Source organism: Nilaparvata lugens, chromosome 8 (genome assembly GCF_014356525.2).
Source record: "Nilaparvata lugens isolate BPH chromosome 8, ASM1435652v1, whole genome shotgun sequence".
NCBI classification, from domain to species: Eukaryota; Metazoa; Arthropoda; class Insecta; order Hemiptera; family Delphacidae; genus Nilaparvata; species Nilaparvata lugens.
In genome coordinates this window covers 6894402-6918248 of record NC_052511.1, presented here as the reverse complement: position 1 = coordinate 6918248, position 23847 = coordinate 6894402, and the positions used below count along the sequence as shown (strand labels likewise).

Here is a 23847-nt window from a genome sequence, read left to right as displayed (position 1 = left end):
TATATGGGTGATATACAGTATGGGTTTAGAAATAAATATAAAAATCTAAGTATTTTTTTAAATCGTTTACTCACAAATTGTTTCGGCTATATTATCAAGTCATAATGATAATGGCATCATATAGCAGAAACATGTTGTGAGTAATCAATTTTGAAAAAGGGTACTGAGATTTCTATTAGCCCTCACGAAAAAAGACAGTATGGGTTTTCTATAGTAAAGTATGGGTGTAATTTTATTGGTGTTTTTTGATGATGAGATTCATGAAGTAATGAATTTGAAACATGAAAATCATTCTTGAAAATATACTATTTTACCATGAATCGATATGCACAAAGACTGAGCTTCAAGCTCGATCACTGACTAACTGACTGTTCTAACTATCAACTTCCAGATTTATAGAATCAAATCACTTAATGATTGAATTATCTTAAGATTGGGATTGGATCATTACATCGCGTCTCGAATTCAATCAATATTACTCCACGAATTTCTCAATATATTAGAGGAACAAATTTGCCGGAGGAATTGGAAGCTGTGAACTGTGTACCAAGACAGATAAATGCCGCAAAGTACCGTGATTTGAAAACTTCCATGAAGTGGGTGCCTTCATGTTTCCATGATTTTTATAAAAATATCAAATATTCAGAGAGTATAAGTGATTTTCCTGAATAAATAACATCTGTCGATGGACCTAAATCATAGACATCTGCTACTTAATGATAACAAAACAAAGTTCCTCCATTTTACTTGTAGAAATTCAGAGGTAAAACAACTTAATTCCGTAAATAATAAGGAAGAAATCAAATTTTTAGGTCTATATCTTGAAAACACACTTAGTTGGTCCGTTCACATTCAAAAAATATGTAAAAAATTAAGCTCAGGAATTTTCGCGCTGAGACGACTAGCAAAAATTTCGAACTTAGAAACGTTAAAAGCAGTGTACTTTGCAATGATCCACTCCCACATTTCATATGGAGTTGAAATATATGGAGGAACAAGCATCTCAAACTCTAATAAAATACTCCTATTACAAAAAGAAGCAATAAGAATAATTCTAAATCTTGATAGAGAGTGATCATGCAAGCCATTCTTCAGTAAGTTAAAGTTCATGACGGTGTACAGCCTGTACATTTATAGGACAATATTATATATAAAAACTAACGAATCCAGATTCCCACGACAATTAGATTTACATAATTACAACACAATAAATAAAAATAATTTTACAATAAAGAAACACAATAAGGAAAAATATAAACAAAGTCCAACGTACATGGGAATAAAATTTATTGGTTGTCTCCCAGGTTGCATAAGACATGAACCTGATACGGTAGATCAAAATTTAAGGAATTGCTGAGAGCATATTTGATGGATTTAGCATGCTACAGTATAGACGAGTTTACTGTAAAAAATGAATTTCATACAGTCACTAATTTCTCTTTAGCTTTAAGTTAGTTTTTAGTTTTTGACTTTTTCATGTACATTTTCAATTAGAAAGAAATAAATGATTGATTGATTGACCTATTCAATTTATTTTCAATTCATTACAATAATGCCATAATAACGTTTATTGCCATAATGACAACGTGTAAATAAATGGATTAAAAACGCAATATTGTTATTTCTTATGTCTCTGATGAGTGAAAGTTGTTTGAGGTAAACAATCGTATGTGCACCCCCCACTAGTCAGGGCATGATTAACATAATTTTTTAATTCAAGTACCTAGTACTACTCATCTATGTATGAATTGCAGCAAGAAATATAAATTATATTCATTTATCATCCAGTAAATCAGAAAAGTTTAGTAGTACAACTTACAAATGGCTCTCCTGAAAAATGATAGAATTGTTACTTACGATAGTTGACCTCTGGGGTACAGATATTTATCTTGTTTTCCAGTTCATTATTTTATCAATCCCATCTCAAAATATTGGAACTCTTCTCGAATTCATTGTCTAGATTCTATTGTTTAAACTGTTTGATTCTATTGTATAGATTCATTGTAGATTCTATTGTTAAAAACAATTGTCTTTCCAATAATTCATGTAAAATTGTCTTTTTTATTTAGGGATACTTTTGAATAATATGAATAAAAATATAATCCAAGTACCCTTTTCAAAATATTATTTAATCATGAAATGTTTTGGCTTTATAATGCCATTATTATAATGTATAATTGAAAACTGCGTAGAAAATGGATTGATGATTTGTCAAGGTTATTCAAGTGAAATTTCATTAATAGATGTTTCAGGAAGATGATGAGAACGAAATTAGATGTGTTAATTTTTCTTTTAAATTTAGTTTTGATGATTTTTTATGTTTTAGGTGATTTGCAAAATATGTTCTCGATGTGTGCATTTGGTAAAGCATGGGACTACTACAAAGTTTCGCCTTGGTGTGCGGCCTTTACTACTGAAGAATTAAAAGTAAGCCTACCGTAATTCCGTAGATAAATAATGTTGAATTTTTTGAACTAGGTACTTTTGTACTGATTATAATATTATTGTATAATGTGAAGGCGAAGTTAAAATGCAGCCTTTTCTGCACTAAACTCTCTTTGTAAGGGAAAAAAGAAAAAAAGAGGAAAGAGGAGAGTGGAAAGGAATACGCTTCTATTCACTCTAAAGGTGCGTACAGATATACGCGCCTCCAACACGCTCCGCGCACGATCCGCGATCGCTCCGCGCACGATCCGCGATCGCTCCGCGCACGATCCGTGATCGCTCCACGCACGCTCCGCAACCTAGAAGCTTGCCAAGTGCTACCTCTGTTACACGCTTTTCTCGCGTTCCACACTTGTTCCCCGGTCGATCATCAATCGCTCTTCCCGAGTGACGTTCGATTGCGGAGCAGAGCGAAAGTCTGTATGCACCTTAATATCAAGATTGTTTCTTATCCATATTATTCCATTTGAAGAATATTCCAGGAGATATAAGTAAATTGAATTTTGATCTTTTTTAATGTTCTCTCAATAATTCTCCAATCTTCAAGACCACGGTATTTTAATATAATGAGTAGTTGTGCCTCATCCATTTGAAAGATGTTATTTAAAAAACAATAAGTATTCAGTTAAGTGTAAAGCTGACCGATTTCAGATACTTTTTCAAATAATTCAGTAGCGATTCAGAAGTCGTAGAGAGAACATCGTTTTAATTGTTCGTCGTAGTTTAGTGTAGTCAGCAAATTTTTGTGTGAGTGTACAAAAATTTCGTCAGTAGTGATAATTAGGTCAGAGCATTGAACTGTGTACAACGTTAAATACTGTAAATTCGATATGAAATGGGATCGCCAGAAAAACTTTCTCAGTTTCTAGCATCGGAGTTTGAGGAAAGTGAAAATACTAGATGTGAAAGTGATAATCCTCAAAAATCAATGGAGCCCAATAAAGATAATAATTTGGTTAACCAACTTTGGACTCTAAAGGCATCTTTTGAAGATTGGGGCACAAAGCTGTATGATAAGAAAAAAATATGTCAAGCAGACTATAAAGAATTTCTTGTGCTTTGTGAGAATCTTGCAGTAATCGCAGGGAAAACCGAAGTGAGCAGTGAGGGAAACGCGCAAAATACAAAGGTAGATGAAAGACTTAACATGATTGAAAAACAAATTGAGAAGCTTTCATCAAGTCTGATAGTTTCAACTCCAATCAAGAAGCCTAGCTACGCCGAGATGGTCCAACTACCCAAGAAGAAAGAAGAAAAGAAGCCAGGAGAAACAAAGGAGAAATCCAGTGAGCAGAGGAGCCGGCCGGTTCCTAAGGATAAGACTATCCTAATAAAGCCGAAGGAGATCCAGGGAACGGAAAAACAGACCAGCGAGAACCTGAAAAAAGTTATTAAAAAACTATGTCTATCGAGAACTCTTTGAAAGTTAAAAAAGCAATCAATGTGAATGGCGGAGGAGTACTTCTTGTGATGGACTCTAGTGTAGATAAAAATAAAATTTTAGCGATTCTACGCTACAAGATGCTAAATTCGAGGTAAGTGAGCCACCTAAATTGGTAATATACAATGTCCCTGCCGAGTGGAGTCAAGAAGAAATAGTTAGCGATATTTTCAATAGGAACTTTCAAGATTATATTTCACTTGAGAAATTCAGAAATTCTTTTAAACCAATTTTCAAGATAGGCCCAAAAGATAGGAAGCAGGTTAACTGGGTTGTAGAATGCGCAGCAGATATTAGAAATAAATTAAAAAATATGAGAAGAGTATTTATAGACTGGTCATCAAGCAATGTAAAAGACTTTGTATCAGTAAGTAGGTGTTTCAAATGCAATGGACTTGGCCACATCGGACGTTTCTGTTCCCAGGAACACAACACATGCAGCCACTGTGCAGAGACCAATCATGATATCAAGTCGTGTCCAAATCTAAATAAACAACCAGTATGTATAAACTGTAAAAAACGTAACAATCCAGCTAACCACAAAGTAAGTGACAAAAACTGTCCGGAGTATGAAAAGGCGCTGAGGAAGGTTGTTGAAAAGACCGACTATGGGTATTAAAAAGATTTTTCTCGGTGCCTTTCAACACTTCAGTAAACAGAAAGTTTCTATTGTTACACAAAATAATATTACCAATAAGAATATATGTGAAACACTAGATACATTTAAAATGTTCAACATGACTGTTAAAACCCCAAAAAGTAGAATCAATCTTGTTTATAATTATGGTGAATATGTAGATTTAGTTATCTCGTTTGCATGTAAAGAAGGAGACAGCATGATGTTATCTAAGGGGCTTTCAAAATTCTTACAATGCTCCAAAATTGATTTTAACGAATGGTTACAACTTCCTAACACTGAGGTAAAATATGTTAAGGCCTTTTCTGTAGAATCTCACTGTCCTGTATTCATTGTAGAAACAAGCAAACAAGCTCAACTAAGATTTAATAATATGCTTGCTCTACTTAACAGGTGGAGTTTGGATAATTACCCTTTAGTAATAGGAATTGATATTTTTAACTATTCAATTCAAGATAATATACCGTCAATAAGTATGCTGAGTTCTGTCCTTGAAAATGAAGCCCTTCGCTTTGTATTTTATAATCAAGGGATTAGAAATATTGATTACTTGGAAATACCCAGTCAATTTAATAACAACGATACTGAGTATCCTGCTGGTTTATTTGAGGGTATGTCAAAGTACGAAAGATATATTAATACTATGATAGACCTGCGTAATCTCCTTGAAAAGGCGGATGCTGAAAATGCTAAAATATATAAAGAAGTTCTCAATAGTATATACAAAGACGTAACGAACAAAACAATTGATGCTGTGAAGAGAAAAAATATGAACATATTTGATAATGATATGAAGAAATTTTTATTCAAAACAAACACTTTTTACAGAATGGGGTATAGTCTAGAAGAAGGAGGCAAATATGTTGAATTCCTAGAAGCCGAAAATAAGTTCAAAACCACTGAAAAATACATATTAGTCACTAAAGATACCGAACTTATGCTGGATGGCGAGCTAATAACTAAAATAAATAAAATACACATCAACAAGCCTCTATTCCCACAAGTCAGTTGGATAGAAGGAGTACCTGGCTGTGGAAAATCTACATATATCATAAGAGAACACACGCCAGGAAAAGATCTAGTATTAACTCAAACTAGAGCAAGCATTAAAGATATAAGAGAATCAGTCTCAAGACGTTACACAAAAGAGAACTTATCTATCCAGCTTAAATTAGATTATAGGACAGTAGCATCCTACATAATTAATAATTCGGGCAAAAAATATGAAAAAGTTTACATTGATGAGGGACTAATGATGCATGCGGGATACATCGGATTTATTGCAGAATTGAGTGGAGCAACGAAAATTATAGTAGTAGGTGACTCCAACCAGATACCTTACATAGAAAGATCTCCAGTAGTTACCAAGTGGAACAAAATTTCAGATTTCTGTGAGCCTGAGGAATATATAACAATGACTAAGCGGTGTCCTGTAGATGTCTGTTTTGCCCTTCAATCATTCTACCACGAAATCAGCACAAAAAACCCCCAAATAAAATCTATACTTCCAACTTTCAAAAACGGCGAAACTCATCAGCTAAAGGAAGATACTCTGATACTGACATTTACGCAAAAAGAGAAACAAATTCTAAGTAATTCAATGAAAAAATATAAGTCTCAAAGAATTAACACAATTCACGAAGCACAGGGGCTCACATCAAAGGATGTAGTATTAGTGAGAATTGACACAAGAGACAATACAATTTATAACAGTGTGCCGCATGCTATTGTTGCAATATCCAGGCATACAGAAAGTTTCAGGTATCTAACAACAGGCTACAATGATGCAGTTCAGGACATAATTGATAGAGTGAAGGACAGGACAGGAGAAGAGCTTTTGTCATGGAATCGAGAAAGGTTGTTGAAAGGAGAAGCTAATACTAACAAAATTGATCATGGCTGATATCGATGAAATCCTTACATCACTGGAAACTGATAACTTCACTCCAGAAATCGATGACTACATTAATTTTGTTCCTTCCATAAATGGAAAAAATGTTGAATTTTTAAATATTTTTTCAACTAATATCCGTAGCCTCCATGCAAATTTCAACCAGCTCATTTGTTGTATAAACAGCTTAAAAACTGATATACATGTAATTGTTCTAACCGAAACTTGGCATACCGAGAACATGCCATTCACTTACAAGATCTCAGGTTTCACCGAAGTAAATAAATGCTCAAAGATGAACAAATGCGACGGTCTGTGCATTTATGTTAGAGATATATTGATGTCTGTGAGATTGCCTGTAACATAGTTGATGCCAACTCTTTGTGCTTGGAATTGAAAATGTCGGATAAAAAATTTTTAGAATTATAGGAATTTATAGATCACCTAGAAATCAAAACACTGAGAATTTTATCAGCAGTCTAAATAACTTCCTCGATAATATACCTAATTCAATAACTGTTTGCATGGTTGGTGATATAAATATTAATATTCAATCAACTAGCACACAGGTTCAGGAATACCTGCATATTTTACTGAGCAGAGGTTATAAGTCTTATATAAATGGGAGTACTAGAGTCTCGACCACAACTGAATCGTGCATAGATCACATATTTTTCAAAAATAACAGCAAATTCAACTATATTTTTGGAAATATTTTCAAAACAACAATAACTGATTATTATTCTGTACTATTACACTTGGGTAATGAAAAAAATCCTGAAACCACTTTACATAGAAACAGGCCTACAAATAACGTTAAAATTGCATACAACTACAAACTAATTGCTGAAAAATCGGAAAAAGAAAATTGGAATACTATTTTTGGAAATGATGATACTATAGATACCCTAGTTGACAATTTTGTGGATCGTATAAATGGTTTTATGGATTGACTGCCGGACGATTATGCGAGTAAAACGCATGGGAGTGACTAGCGCTACTGTCTGAGTACTGCCAGCCGTATTTGCGTACTGCATGTCCAGAAATGCCACGCCAAAATCACTGATTTTGCAGACATCTGATAGAAAATCTGTAACTTCTTTCATATTGATAGTAGATATGTGATTCTCATATCATTTTTTTCATAATTTCATATTCTTGATCATTATGCCAGTAGTGATCTTGAAATTTCATAATATATTCACATTTTCTAAGTTGGAAAAAAAATTTATTTAATTTTTTTTTTTTCAACTTTGAAACGTTATATTGATGTTATGAAATTTCTCAAAGTAAATAACAAATATATGAAATGAATCAGCTTTTTTTGATGAATAAACCCTGAAAATCTCATTGAAGTCTGTTCAATAACAATAATTCGAGACTTTTTTTAGTTAACCCTTGTAAAATTGCCAATTTGACATTAGCTTCAGACTTGGGCTTAATTATCAGTACCCACCCAATCAATTTTTGGGACCTTTCCAAGTATGTTATATTTGTTGCTGGGTAATTGTAGCCTATCATTAAATATATTGTGTGATACACCTAAGTTGCGGGGGGTGTTTCTGAGTGGGGGGGGGTCAATAAGAGGGCCCCTTATTGAGATGATCATATTATGTCAAATATGAGTATGTGCAGCCTCATAACTATAATAACTGTAATACTGCAATGTTATTTGGATTTTATATTCATAAATTTATTTATATTTATTTCAATAGTAATAATGTACATACCGGTAATAATGAAGAAAAGTTCTCACTCAACAAAAATAATGAAATATGTAAAATCAAATCATTTTGAACTAATGACAGTTCCAACTTAGATGTCCAACTTATTACTTGAATGTACTATTGATTGGTATAATAAAACGAATAAAATAGTATGATAAATGCATATCTGGATTAGAGCTATTTACAACTATATTCATTCACACTTTATTTCACTTAGAAATTGCAACGATGTTGTATGAGACAATCCAAGTGAAGACCTTTTTTGCATTTCACACACTCAGTCCGTGAACGTTTCCGCTTTCCTTCTGGATTCTTTGCTCCACTACATTCACAACAATCTTTTTCCTTCTTATTCTCAATTTTTCCTACTCCAAAACTTGTAGAAGAAACACCACTCTGCATAGCAATTTGATTTTTTTCAGTAAGCCATTCCTGTGCTAAATTTTCAATAACACTTATCTGGAATTGGAGTCTGGACACTGGCTTGTCAGTATTCAATTTGTATAGTACATAGGAATTCAGAGCCATCCTAACAAAAATATTAAAAGCAACTTTCTTCCAGTGTTTTGAAGCCCTTGTTCATCAAGATACGTGTACAGCATCTGATCTGTGCCATCTATTCCACCCATTCCATGGTTGTATTCGTAGACAATCTGTGGTTTCTTCTTCACTACTATCTTGCCAGACCTTCTAATGCTGTATTGCACGCTTACAGCCCTTGCATCGGTAGAAAGTAGAATAAATTGTGACTTATTAGTTGATTTCTCTCTGAAAGCCATGAGCAGGAGTGGTCCTTTTCTCACATAGACCTTTTTACCGACAGGATACTTGCCAAGCAACTGTTTTGGTATACCCTTCCTACCTAATCTTACCGTCCCAGTGACAAAGGTATTTTCTGAATAGAGGAACCTGGCTAGTTTTTTAGATGTAAAAAAATTGTCCAAATATATATGGTATCCCTTATTCATAAGATTACTCATTTCTAGCAATTTCTTCACTACTGAAAATCCCAATCCATAATTTGCTGTATCTTCATTTCTTTCTTCATACTTAGAGCCTCGATAACAATAAAATTGATAGCAGTAATTGTTTGTGGAGTCGCTAAGAACCCAAAGTTTTATGCCCCAACGATGATGTTTTTTCTTCGGGATGTACTGCGTGAGAGCAATCCTTTTCTTTAGTGCCTACCAACGACTCATCAACTGACAACTTCTTGTAGGGGACGTAGTATAAACGAAAAAGCCGATTAGCATGGTCAATGAGAGGTTGGAATCTTCCACATGGATCGTAGTTTGGGGTGCCACGAGCAGCAAGGGTAGTCGAATCAACAATGTGAAAAAATTTTAGCAGAATTTGAAAACGATTTCTGGTAAACATTTGCTGGATCCACTGACTACTTTGGGAGGAGGAAGTAAACCAGTAGCTTTCAATTGATGGCTTTCGACAGATGCCCATATTCATAATAACTGAGATAAACCCCTTCATTTCGGCCAAAGTAACATTGCTCCAATCACGTAGTCGACTTTTTGGTGAAATGGCCCCACATAAGTTCAAAAATTGTTGGGCATATCTATTTGTCTCTTGCACAAAAGTGTTCAACAATGTCAGGGAAAAAAATAAATTGAAATATTCAATTGGAAAGGAATTTCGTGGGGGACAATGTTTGGGTCCCGATTGTTCACCAAACATGAAGGAATGTACATAGCCCACATCTTCTCCATCATTTATCTCCTCCCAATCACTGCTATCAGGACTAGCTTGCCGTTGTCTGAGTGTGGGTCTAGTTCTACCCCTGTCACCCACTAATCTTTGCCTTACCCTCCTATTCACTACTTCTTCAGGTGCAGAATCTTCATCTGAACTACTAACATTAGGAGATGACTCACGTCTATTTTGAATGTGAGGGTTCTGTAACCCTGAAGTTCCTGGTTGAGATCCTCTACTTTCTACCCCGGGAATATAGTCCGGATCATCATCTGTATCATCTAAAAAGTCCACTCCACTGATGTCAGAAGATGAGGTTGAGCTATCATGCAATGAACTATCATCACAATCTACAAACTGGACACCTGACTGGCACAATCTGGAAACTAAAGTTCCTTCACTAACTGGAGAACGTCCACGTTTTTTTGAGTTCATATTGAAGGAAGAAAAACAACTGATAAAACAATCCTCACACACTATAGATGCTGTACCAATGAAAATAATAACCTCACTGTGTTTACTAACACTGTTTAGAAAGCATTCTTGATATCAGCTGTTTCATTATGTCAGCCAAAGCTAACATGATTATGTGAACAAACAGTTGAATTGATGAAATTCAAAGCAAAATAATTGCTGAACAGTAAATGAAATCTCATTATTTATTTTTTTTTTTCATGTATAGAAATTATTTCTCTTTATTTTGATACAAAAAACGTGAAAATAGAGAGAAAATTCACTTCATGATAAATAAAAAACTTGAATGCCGATTAGATCGGCGCGCGGCATTTCTCGCACTCATACCCATGGGCGATGTAAGTGTGACGTAAGCCGTTGCTACGACGCCATCTTAGTCTCTAAACAAACCGTTGCTAAGGAGAAAGAGCATGTTATTCAAATGGGACTAAAACATCACCTTACATTTACGAGTATATCAATGAAATAATAGATTTCTAAGAGTTGAGAATATTTTTTTCAAGTTCTACACATTCAAATCATCAATTTCCAGTATTTATTCAGATCGAATAAATTTTTTTGGGAGAGCCAAAGCAGAAAGTCTCAGGAAGTAGTGCATATTAGGCCTACTATGTATGTAGGCTGCTATGGTAAGCCTTGTTGAAGAGAAAGTTAAAGTGCCATATGAATTCTTAGATGAAATTTTTAATTATTATTTTGTTTTCAATATAATTTTACTTTCACAGCATATGCTGGAAGTTTTAGTCTGCTGTTTCACATTAGAAATGTTTACTTGAAAATACGGTATATACAGTCTGATTTCAATGACAAATGAAAATGGTTTGAAGCAAACGAACATTTTCTTTGTTCCTGACTGTAAACATTACAGTGAAAAGGCAGGCTACATACCATTTTTTTAGATTTCCTGAAAATCCCAAGGTCTAGCTCGCCTCTATAATAAGTTCTGTACTACATTTTTAGGTTATGTTATTGTTGATAAAAATCAAATTTATCTAGAATAACTACATTAGTGGAATTATTAATATAATAATTCAAATACAATTATGTTTACAGTGAATGTAGCACATAAAATACATAATTATTTGCTTTACTTTACATGTTCACTTACCCCTTTTAAATTCTTGTAAACATCATCACCGTTTAGTTAGAATGTAGGAAGTATACAACATGATTAGTGGTCACAGCATCTACATCTTTTTACTTTGTTGAGTTCATTCAATATCTTACTATTTCACGTAAATTGAAAACAATTATATAGGTACTTCAGAAAACCTCAACACCAAACTTATAAGTAAGTACCTGAGCTGAACCAAAACACCTAACCTATATATTTAAGCTTTAGTCTACTCTAACAGTTAGGTACACTAAACAATAGGAAAACAGAATATATTCATATGAATTTTTAAATTATACAACTTTATAACAATCTAATGAAATTCTAGGTAATAATTCAAATTGCACTTCAACTTTCTCTACAGGTAGGTTTTCCATAGCAGACTACAGACATGGTACTATAAGCTCTACTTTGTGAGACTTTCTGCTTTGGCTGTCCCAAAAAAATTTATTCGATCTGAATAAATACTGGAAATTGATTATTTGAGTGTGTAGAACTTGAAAAAAATATTCTCAACTCTTAGAAATCTATTATTTCATTGATATACTCGTAAATGTAAGGTGATGTTTTAGTCCCATTTGAATAACATGCTCTCTCTCCATAGCAACGGTTTGTTTAGAAACCAAAATGGCGGCGTAGCAACGGCTTACGTCATCACTTACATCGCCTATTGGCGATGAAATCGGCTCTTGGCATTTCTAGCATGAAAAGGCACAGCCGATGAGATCGGCTTCTGGCAGTCCTAGCTTATAATAGAACAGCCGATTATATCGGCTCTTGGCAGTCAAAGGGTTAAAGTCTTATATAAATGGGAGTACTAGAGTCTCGACCACAACTGAATCGTGCATAGATCACATATTTTTCAAAAATAACAGCAAATTCAACTATATTTTTGGAAATATTTTCAAAACAACAATAACTGATCATTATTCTGTACTATTACACTTGGGTAATGAGAAAAATCCTGAAACCACTTCACATAGAAACAGGCCTACAAATAACGTTAAAATTGCATACAACTACAAACTAATTGCTGAAAAATCGGAAAAAGAAAATTGGAATACTATTTTTGGAAATGATGATACTATAGATACCCTAGTTGACAATTTTGTGGATCGTATAAATGGTTTTATGGATTCAAGTAAAACTGAGAAGTATATTCCTCGCCGAAAGCGTCCCTTAAAACCTTGGATTACGGACGGAATAATAAGATCAATTATTATACGGGATAAAATGCATGATAAAATAAGAAAAGGCCCTGCAGATGCTGATTCGATAAATACATACAGAGTTTATCGTAATACATTGAATAGACTCATAAGTGAGGCGAAGGATAACTATTATAGGGATAAAATAGAACAATGTAACACCAATAGTTCAAAGCTTTGGAGGTGTATTAATGAGGCTATCGGGGAGGGGAAGAAAGAGTGTTGTAAAATTGGAGTTGATGCCAAGAGGTTGAATGACTTTTTCACCAATGTTGGGGAGAGACAGGCTAAAACTATAAACAATGATCCCACAAGCTCTCCAAATTTCAATTTCAACAACGATGTGATTGAAACTCCTCTACCGAATTCCTTCTTTATGAGACCGACAAACTTCAATGAAGTTCAAGCGACAATAAAAGAGCTGAAAAATAACTGCACCCCAGGCTTGGATAATCTCAATAACAAAGTACTCAAACATATAAGCCACACTATTTCACAGCCGCTTTCCGTGATTTTCAACAAATGCTTTGAACAAGGCTACTTCCCTGAACATTTCAAAACCGCCAAGATAAAACCCTTATTCAAGCAAGGAGATCCCTTGGACCCAAGTAACTACAGATCAATCAGCCTTATTAGTAATCTAGCAAAAATCATGGAGAAAATTATAAAGAAGAGATTAGTTGTGTACTTGAACAAGCATAAAATAATAGATAAGAATCAATTTGGATTCCAGACTGCGAAAAGTACCGAAGATGCGTTAATTGAATTTTCTAATACTGATTCACAAAACTTGAATTCTAATTACAAATCTATAGCAGTTTTCCTGGATATTAAAAAAGCCTTTGATACTATACCACATAGTTTTCTTTACAATAAACTCGAAAGATATGGCTTTAGGGGAATATTTCTAGAACTCATAAAGAGCTACTTGAGAGATAGAACCCAGTCTTTAACAATCGACGGACTTACTGATGTCTCCAAAATGACCTCCTACGGTTTGCCTCAGGGAACGGTACTATCACCAATCCTCTTTATATATATGTCAATGACTTATTAAAGCTGAAATTAAAAAACGCCACAACTATATCATTCGCAGATGACACTGCAGCTATTTTCCATGGGGAATCTTGGACTGGGGTACATGAAATTGCAGAACAGAACTGTTTGCTCATAAAAAATTGGTTGGACAGAAACACCCTGAGCCTGAACATTGAAAAAACCAATTACATCACCTTCGCATTCAATACAACTGGTAAACCTGATGAGAATTTAAATCTGAAACTCCACTCAAACTGCAACAATAACTGCACCTGCCCTACTATAAAAAGAGTCAAAAGTACCAAATATCTAGGTGTCCAAATAGATGAAAATTTGAAGTGGGACATACTCATAAAATTTATTTGCAGAAGAATGAAATATCTATCCTATAAATTCTACGAAGCAAAAAAAATTATGAACTCAAAACATCTAAAAATGGTTTACTTTGCACTGGTCCAGTCCATAATTCAGTATGGTATATCCGTATGGGGGGGCTGTTATAATTCTCACTTAGAAGAGCTTTTCATAATTCAAAAATCAATAATCAAAACAATTTTAAATAAACCCAGACTTTACCCAACCGACTTGACTTTCAAAGAGTTTAATGTGTTAACAGTTAGGCAGTTGTACGTAATAAATGTAGCGAAATATATAATCAAACATAAAGCTAATTTTCCTTGCACAAATAACACAATCAATAACCTGTACAATCTGAGACCCTCCTCAAATAAGTATCTTATGTACAATACAAACATTGAAACCATCAGAAGACAACTTATATATTTAAGCACTAAATTGATAAATAAAATTCCTGAAGAATATATCTGCTGCGCGGAATTGACTAAAAAAATAAAACATGATATTAGTATTTGGATTAAAACGAACTATTTTTTCTACCTGTAAATTAAACAAAGTAAAAGAGGAACTTAGTGTTTTTGTGTGCTCACTTACCAATCTAGTGTGGACCTTTTTATTTATTTTTCTTTATTAAATTAACTATCCTATCATCCCACCTAACCTTTTTTCCTAATCCTTTATTTTCCCTCTCAAGGATTGAAAGCCTTCCTAGTACATGGGTAACCATAGTTGGAAGAGCTTCAATCCCACCCCTTTACACCAAATTCTGAATTAGCATCTTGTACGGACATTTTTGTTTTTTTTTTGTACTAGTTTTGCTAGTTGTTTATTCTTGTTGTAATTTAATATTACTTGTATTTTATGTATGTGTGTGAAGGAAAATAAATTGGAATTGAAATTGAAATTGAAAAAAAAAATTGAATTTTCCAGTTTGATACGTGTATATTGACACTATCGTTTACTATAATTATAGAGATATCTATTTTATTTGAAAGTGAAAAATCGTATACCTATTTGGAGAGAGAAAGAAAATCTATGACAATTTGTTCTGTTATGAAATGAATTATTCCATATTAATCAATGTGTCCACCATCTGCTAAACGGTTCAATCATGTATTACTGGTTATAGAAGCTTTCATATTGAGAGATTGTCCTCACACATAACATTCAAAAATCTAATACTTTATTTAAAGCATTCCATAGAAAGTCAAAGCGGGGAACTTGATTCTGGATTGGTGTGCAAAAGGAACACCCAATTTCGAGTAAAAAGGCATTTTACTAACATATTTTCATTTCATTGACAAGACAATATCCAATACTATGAACTATCATTATACCTAAGATACTGGCTTTATCGTTTTTCGACTGGTTCATTACTGATAAATTCTCATCACTAGAAGAATCTAAAGTTTGAAGAATATTCTCTTACATCCTTCTGGATTGGTGTGCAAAAGGAACACCCAATTTCGAGTAAAAAGGCATTTTACTAACATATTTTCATTTCATTGACAAGACAATATCCAATACTATGAACTATCATTAAAACTAAGATAGGCTTGATCGTTTTTCGACTGGTTCATTACTATAAATTCTCATTGAAGATATAGACTCCATTTGCTACAATTTATCCGTATAAAACTGGGGTTTCTGCTCTAGCTGCCATGAAAAGTGAATATAGATCAAGACTGGATGTGACCCAGGAACTTAGAGTATCGGAGCGTTATTGGAGCTGACACCTCGTTTCAACAAACTCTGTGCGAAAAAAATAAACCTATCCTTCACACTGATAACGCTTTTTGTATTGATTTAATTAAATCAATTACCATAATATCAACTTCTCAACTACACAAAAAGCTTTTTGTATTGTTAATTTCTATGAGAAACAAAAATAACAACTATGTACTTTAGTAGCTGTAGTACCTGATTAAAATTATAATTTATTGTTTGTTTAGAATTTGTTGTTTTATTATGATTGAAACTATTGCAACATTGGGTTATGTATATAGTGTGGTCCACGTTATAATGGCAGTGGATAAAGATAGAAGAATAGCTATGCCAATTCTCTGCATTAATTAATTATATTTCTACACCGTCAAAAACATAATTGTCATCGTTGTGGACCTAGAGAAGGATAGTACCACCGGCTTTGTCGAATGATAGACAAGGATAGCAAAACCGAAGTTGATCAAATACTGTCATTATAACGTGGACCGCACTATTGAATGTGCAAAAATCAACTAAATAAATATTGAATGTAAAATATGTAGGTATATACGTACATATATGTACGTACGTATATGTACAACATGTATAGTAGTCTATGCTTATACATGCAGGGGGTCTGGTTTACAGCTGAATTATGCAGGGAGGGGTGGGGCTTGAAGTAAAAAGTTTGAGAACCACTGGAATAAAGAATTAAATTAGTATTTATCTAAATGTGAATCCCAATAATTATGGATTGATGATTCTCAAAACTCATTTAATATTTGAGAATTATATGCAGGCTACTATTCAAATATCCTTTATAAAAATCTATTCTTGAGATTGAATGAAAAGACTAATACATTGTCAAAAACCACAGATTTTATTGATAGTTAGGAAGACCGGTTTCGGTTGTTACACCATTGTCAGTTTCTGATAAACTCTGTGAATCAATCAATAAAATCTGTGGTTTTTGATAATCTCTTAGTCTTTTTATTTAATATGAATACTGTAATATTTTTTTCAGATCTGTTTTTCTATTTTCTTTCTTTCTACTGATTCACAACATTTTAATTCTAATAATAATCTTAACATGTTTAGAATTTTATCATGAGTATAATTTGTGGATTTAAGTGAAATTTTTAATATTTTTTGTGATTGTGAAGGTAGATTTTGGTTTGGATTTGTATTTTGAGATTAATTATTCTGATGAATTCAAAATTATTGTAGTACATACATTTTTTGGACTCAAAATAGTGTGTGAATTAAGTTATTTTTTACATAACCTCTAGACCGTGTATTCCAAATTAAGGTTTGAAGCAGTTTTGGGCGAATGCCTGTTGTTTTCACCTGCATTGTGTATCTATTGTCTATGAATAAATGAAATAAATGAAATGAAATAATCACCATAATATTAACCTCTCAACTACACAAAAAGTGCTATTCTTGAGAATAAATTCCATCAGCAGAAACTGAATTGTTTGCTATATTTTTATTTTAGGAGATTAGCGAATAATGAGCCAGAGAAAAATGGAGTCTTCTACTTTACTCATTCAACTGCTGTCAACTCTGTACTAACAAGGCTTGGAATTGCGAAAGATCCATTCCAATTGAAACACGACAACTATTATAGCTCCTTGAAAAGGAAATGGCAGATTTCCCTGATTGGACCATTCTCTGCAAATCTACAAGCTATTTTCTACAAGTAAGTAGCCAAACGTAAGTTATTCTTATACATTATTGAAGACATATTTGAATCATTTTATCATTTTTCCTCTTGTACTTAATGTATAAATTGTCATACATGACATCAAAACCCATTTAATTTTATTCAAATATTATTTTCTGAATTGGAAATCTAGTCGCGGATTTAATTATTAAATGTAATTGATGAAGCGAGAAGATTTCCAATGTGCAAAGATGAAACGTGATAAACCAACAATCAAAATCTCTGATTATAATAATCAGATAATAATTTAAGGGCTACTCGCTTGCTGATCTGTGGTCGTTCAGGTTTTTGAAAATAAAAAAACAAATTATTATTTAAAATTATAGTAGGTCTGTAAAAATAATCTACAATGAACTATTATCTACTAACTTTACCTTAAAAATTGTCCCTAGGCCTGATCCTCAAAGGTCCGGTTAAACCACTCCCGATTTAAAAAAAATATATAAAAAAAACTTCTGCCAGCTGATTGAATCAAAGCACTAGCTTTCCCTACAAGATCCAAATCTCGAAAACACGATTATGCAGGTTTAAACTGCCCGAAATGTGACAGCCTATAATTGAATTTCTACTTTCTACTAGTCTACTAGTTTCTGAAAATTATCTAAAATATTTAATGACTGTTATTTTCTTTTGACAATTTTCAGATGCACAGACGGCGAAGAGAATCGAGTGAGCTTCTTTCTCAACGAACATCTTGTCAATTATGAAGGCTGTGACGTAGGTCTGTGCTCTTGGAGATATCTGCAGAAGAAACTGCAATCAGTGGTTGATCCTTCCTCATGTAATCGCGACTTCTGCTTCTATTCCAGCTCTTCTACAGTTGCAACCAATCTGTCCGCCATATTTAGTTGTCTGCTATTTGTTTACTCAGTCATGAACTATCTAACGTGAACGTAATTTTAAGGAATCATTGTTGAAGCTGACCATGGAATCTCATAATAACGAACAAATCTAGCTAGACATTGGATGTTTTCAGGCCCGGTTGCACAAAAGCCGGTTGAATTTTAATCGTGATCAACTCCACAAGAAACAATCAGAGAAGGGTTTTTTGAAAAGAAGGCCTCTTCGATTGGTTCTCGTGAAATTAATCACGATTGAAATTTAACCGGCCTTTGTGCAACCGGCACTTAGTATTTTATTTTACAGTTGAACATAATGTAGCTGAATAAAAGACATAGCTGACTACTGGAATTTCACAATGTAAAAGTCTAGCTAGACATCGAATATTAATCTTCCAGTATCAAACGTTTTTCAACCAGATCACTCCCGTGTTATCGGATGGGCACGTTAAACTGTCGGTCCCGGCTGAAGTATGACAGTCGTAAGGCCCATTGACGGCTTAAATTATATATTCAGGCGGTGGGACCTCCCCATCAACAAAAACCATACGAATTTACTTAATTCCAGTATTTTATTTTACAGTTGACAAAATGTCAAACAAGTGACTTACAATTATTGAATATTGAACCAATCTTACTCTCTCTACTGAACAAATTTAGCAACACATAGTGTACTTACTCTGATATATTATATTTACATTCTTGATATTTGAATTTACGTGTTTTGTATAATTATTATAGTACCTTATGTTAACCAGCCTCTTTAAGTAGTTCCATATTTTCTTAATATGTATAAATTCAGGGCTACTCATTTTTATTTATAAAAAAGGGTACTATGATGTAATTTTGTAAATAAAAGCCTTTTAAAGGTTTGCTTATGGTAGCGTATTTGGTTCAATAAACGTTTTTTCCATCCAACTATAGCCTATTCCTGGTGCCCTCAAATATGTAAATTTTCAAATAAATAAATAAATGAATAAATAAATAAATGAATAATATTTCAGGCATATTCTACTCTTCAATTTTGACAGTTACTCTATACTAGTTTTTAGAAACGACATGTGAACAAAATTGGGCTATGTGGTAGCAAATAACTTTTTCCTCCACCTACTATCAAAGTCTCATTTTACACCCTGGAATCGAATACTAAAGTCCTACTTTTCCTCCCATGGGACTAAAATAATTCCCAGCGGAAAAGTGATCACTTTTACTCCCAAGGGAGTAAAAATAAACCCATAAGATTAACATGGGAAGAAGTCCGACAACGCCGCGATTGAAGAATGAGGAATGTGGCAACACTGTCGTGGTCGGTAGAGGAAAAGTAAAAGAGCTCTATTTCGATCTTTGGAATATTTTAGCTCTAGGAAATAAGTAGCTCTATTTCGATTGTTAGGTTATGTTCAACCGTTGGTGGATATGAAAAAGTACACACCTCTAACGTGGATATGAAAAAGTACACACCTCTAACGTCATCGGCATCTCTACGAGAGCGTTCATCTAAAGGTACGTTTTCGTTTATGCGAACTTTTATTTAATTATTCAATATACAAATTATTCATTGTTATAGGTATTGGTGTAGGTGGAGGAAAAATGTTGTGTGCATCACGGGACTAAAGTACTTATTCTCCCTCAGGGAAATTGTCGCCTCGGCTACGCCATCGGGCGACAACAGTTTCCCTCAGGGAGAAAAAGTTGCACTTTAGTCCCTAGATGCACAAATAACTATTTCCTACAGTTACGTTGAAAAGTGGCCATTGCTGCACTGATTACAGAACGCAAAGAATCACTTTTCCGCTCTAGTGCGGGAAAAATTGTTCTGCACTCCAGATTTGCAACATGGCAACGCAAAATACTTAGTAGGTTATATGGAGCAACAGTGCAGCAAAATCAAAATGAAGTTGGTAACAGTGACTGCTGTGGCTGCTATAGTGAGCAGAGGTGCAACGAAGCACAACGCGCTAATTATTATTCATTATATATTATAACCAAGGACAACGAGGACTTTAGGATTTTAGGATTAAGGTTTTTATCAATAATAAAATTACACAGAAAAACATTTGATGCATTTCAGGCAATTTTACCCATAATTACCCACTTTTCATATTCAATGGTAACTGTAGGAAAAACTTAATGTGAAATACGTGCGCAAAGTTCCTCTGCTGCACTCAAGAAACCATTCCGCCCTCGCCTACGGCTCGGGCGTAAACGTTTCTTTCGGTGCAGCAAACTGTCACTTTGCGCACTAGTTGCACAAATAACTATTAATCATTCTAGGTCTGTTTCTAAATGCACTCGATATTATTATGGATAAAAGATCTTCATTATTGTCTATGCTATCAACAGAGTAGATTCATGAACAAAGTTTATCAATGTCACCGCAATTTATGATGTATATTTAAAAAAATGTCTATTTCCAAGAGTATGTAATATGAATATCATATCAAGAGAAGTAGTAATATTCGATAGAGAATTATCAATACTGTATTTTAATTTTGTTGTTCGAATTGGTAGCCTACGGTAAGAGGATTCATGATGAAAAAGGATTTAAAAAGATTCTCACATCTTAAATATGTAGCCTATGCAAAAAGATTAAAAATTAAAGAACCTGTTTCAAAGAGGCTCTGTGTTATTCAGAAAGTGTAAGATCTTCTTTTAATGAGTTCATGGAATCAAGGTATAGTACATATAATTCAAAGTAGGCTGATATTATCTTCCCTTAATTATAAAAAATGGATAAGGTGTTGAGTAATATGTGTATTATTGTCCCACACATGTACATTAACATTATTTCTGGCAATATCATTGTACATAGAGTGATGTGAATTGATTCTCTCTGTAGTTTATTAACATGTATATAAATTATTGAATAAATGTTACTTGATAATAATTTTTCTGATTCAATTTCTTATCATTTGTAAATTCAACTATTGTGGACAATGATCTATTAGAACTTCCATTCCTGTTAGGTATAATTTTATCTATAAAATAGAATTATAGTACCCTTTAAAATAAAAAAACAATCATACAAATTGTAACGTAACTATACTAGTTTCGGTGATCTTATTATTGTTTTATTATTTTATTAATTTTAAAGGCTACTATATAATTCTATTTTATAAATACAAGTGATTAGCCCTGAATTCATACATTTGAAAACTATTTTATCTATTTATTTAGGTACTAACGATCACAGAATCTGTGGATTTGGTGAAGAAAAGTATAATTTCGAAGAAAATAAGAAAACTTTTCACTGTACGATCGGTATAAGGGCACAAGAACACTAAAATATTAAAATTTATGGAAAATCTCTAAGACAGTTACACACATATCGTTTTTTGGACGTACGATTTTCGCAGTCCTTATAAATTCTATTAGATTGAACCAAAGACCTAAAGAGATATAGACCCACAATGCCTATGCCTTCCCAATGATAGCTCTTACTTGAAATTGAAGGCCGCCATGGGGGTATTTTAGCACGAGATATTATATCTATATATACTTGTAATATTATAGATTACAAAGGCATTGGTATGTAATAATCTTATGGGTTGCCCCCTCAATGGCCGATTTCAATTCCAAGTACGACACTAGCGCTGCATGTGAGTCTATGCATCTTTAAGGTCTTTAGATTGAACAGATGATGTTTGTCATGTTACACACACATCGATTTTGGACGTTCGATTTTTTCCATCCTTATGAAATCTCTCTCAGATTAAATGAAACTTGACAATCATCATCTGTTTGAAATCGTCTGTTTAATCTGATAGAATTTAGGGACGGCAAAAAATCGTAAGTCCAAAAATCGACGATGTGTGAACTAGCTTCACTAATAGAAATTAGTTCACTAATGAATCTATATATATAAAAGCGAAATGGCAATCACTCACTGACTGACTGACTCATTCACTCACTCACTCACTCACTCGCATAACTAAAAATCTACCGGACCAAAAACGTTCAAATTTGGTAGGTATGTTCAGTTGGCCCTTTATAGGCGCACTAAGAAATTTTTTGGCAATATTTTAACTCTAAGGGTTGTTTTTAAGGGTTTAAAGTTCGTCTTTTAGCATGTATATCTTCTTCTCTCAATCTCTTAATTATAATTGGAATTTCCATATTATATGTTACTATAGAACTATAATCTAGATAGAGTACCTCCTCGAAACAGTTGTTAACTGGCAACTAAATTAATAATTTTGTCAGGTTGGCATTAAGTTGAGTTGACTTTGTTAGGTTGGCACCAAGTTGAAGATTTAAATGCATTTATCGCGGAAAAATTGATTGGGTACTGCTACTCCAATCCAGGGAATATAATATTACTAGCCGTCAGCCTCGCTTCGCTCGCCATATCCGTTTAGCCAGACGTTTAGTCTGGACCCCCGACTGGATTGTCCTAACATATGATAAAAATGCTCAAATGAAAAATGCAGGTGAGCGAAGCGAGCCTGCTGATCTCATTCTTGGACGATCCAGTCGGGGGTCCAGGGGGCGGAGCCCCCTGGCTAGACGGATATGGCGAGCGAAGCGAGCCTGACGGCTAGTAGACATTAATTTTCAAATTCACCTCTTATGTCATTAGGGTTGGAGGCTTGAAGTCTGTTCGCAGCTGTTCGAAGTCTGTTTGTGATATGGCCTCTCTGTGATTCTTTTCAAATAAGAGCAGAGAGTATGGTATTGAAATATTATCAGTTAAATTTTCAAAAGAGATATCAGCTTATAATTCTCATGTTTCTAAAGCTGGGTTTACACCAAAGTTATTAACAAATGTTAATAACTTAATTCTTTATAGATTCTATTAGATTGAACTAAACTTGACAGAAACATATGTTTATCATGTGTATGATGAGATATGTTCAATCCAATAGAATCTATGAGGATTAAGTTATTAACATTTTGTAATTAACTTTGGTGTAAACGCAGTTTTACTATTTACATTTTACATAAATGAATAAATAGAATCAGTTCACTTATATGGGCTACTATATTCAAATTAATTGAAACAGTATAACACTTGTAGTGCCCTATTATTAAAACATTTTAAAAACTTTAAAACATTTTAACGACCAGGCTATACATTTCAGTATATTGAAAGTACAATAGCGGGATAGTGTGGTTTGTGAAATAATATTGAACTAAGCAGTACACAATTTTATGATATTTTTAATCAATCACGGCAAATTTACTATAAGTATAACAACAATATATTATATGTATTACTATAAGTACAACACTCTTGGATTATGATTGTATAGTAAGAGCTAATAAACTAAGATTCGATTTGCATAGAATCAATTTTGTATATAAAACTCTGATAATTAAAAAAAAAAACTCTTGAAATGGAAAACTCTGAATTCACTTATAACCAGATATAAACTCTCCGAAACCTTGTTTTGAACCTTAAAATAAATCCAAACGAGTTATCTCCAAACTGAGTTTTTCTTCATTCATTTGACGGTTCTCATGTCCATATTTGGAATAATTGGGCGTGTCCAGTCTCGACCAATGACAGGAGAGCTCAAGCTTCATTGGTCTGCAGATGATG

The 23847-nt window shown here is 33.5% G+C and overlaps 1 protein-coding gene across 1 annotated transcript in view; it reads left to right on the top strand.

Annotated features, from left to right (window-relative positions):
- Positions 1–19223, top strand: part of LOC111063101 (multiple inositol polyphosphate phosphatase 1) — a 64767-nt gene extending 45544 nt beyond the window's left edge. Inside the window, exons 7-9 of the mRNA XM_039435061.1 lie at positions 2327–2438; positions 17158–17442; positions 18111–19223. Coding sequence (XP_039290995.1) covers positions 2327–2438; positions 17158–17442; positions 18111–18357 — 644 coding nt within the window. The 3' untranslated portion in view covers positions 18358–19223. The remainder of the gene's footprint in view (positions 1–2326; positions 2439–17157; positions 17443–18110) is intronic.
- Positions 19224–23847: the final 4624 nt, after the last annotated feature.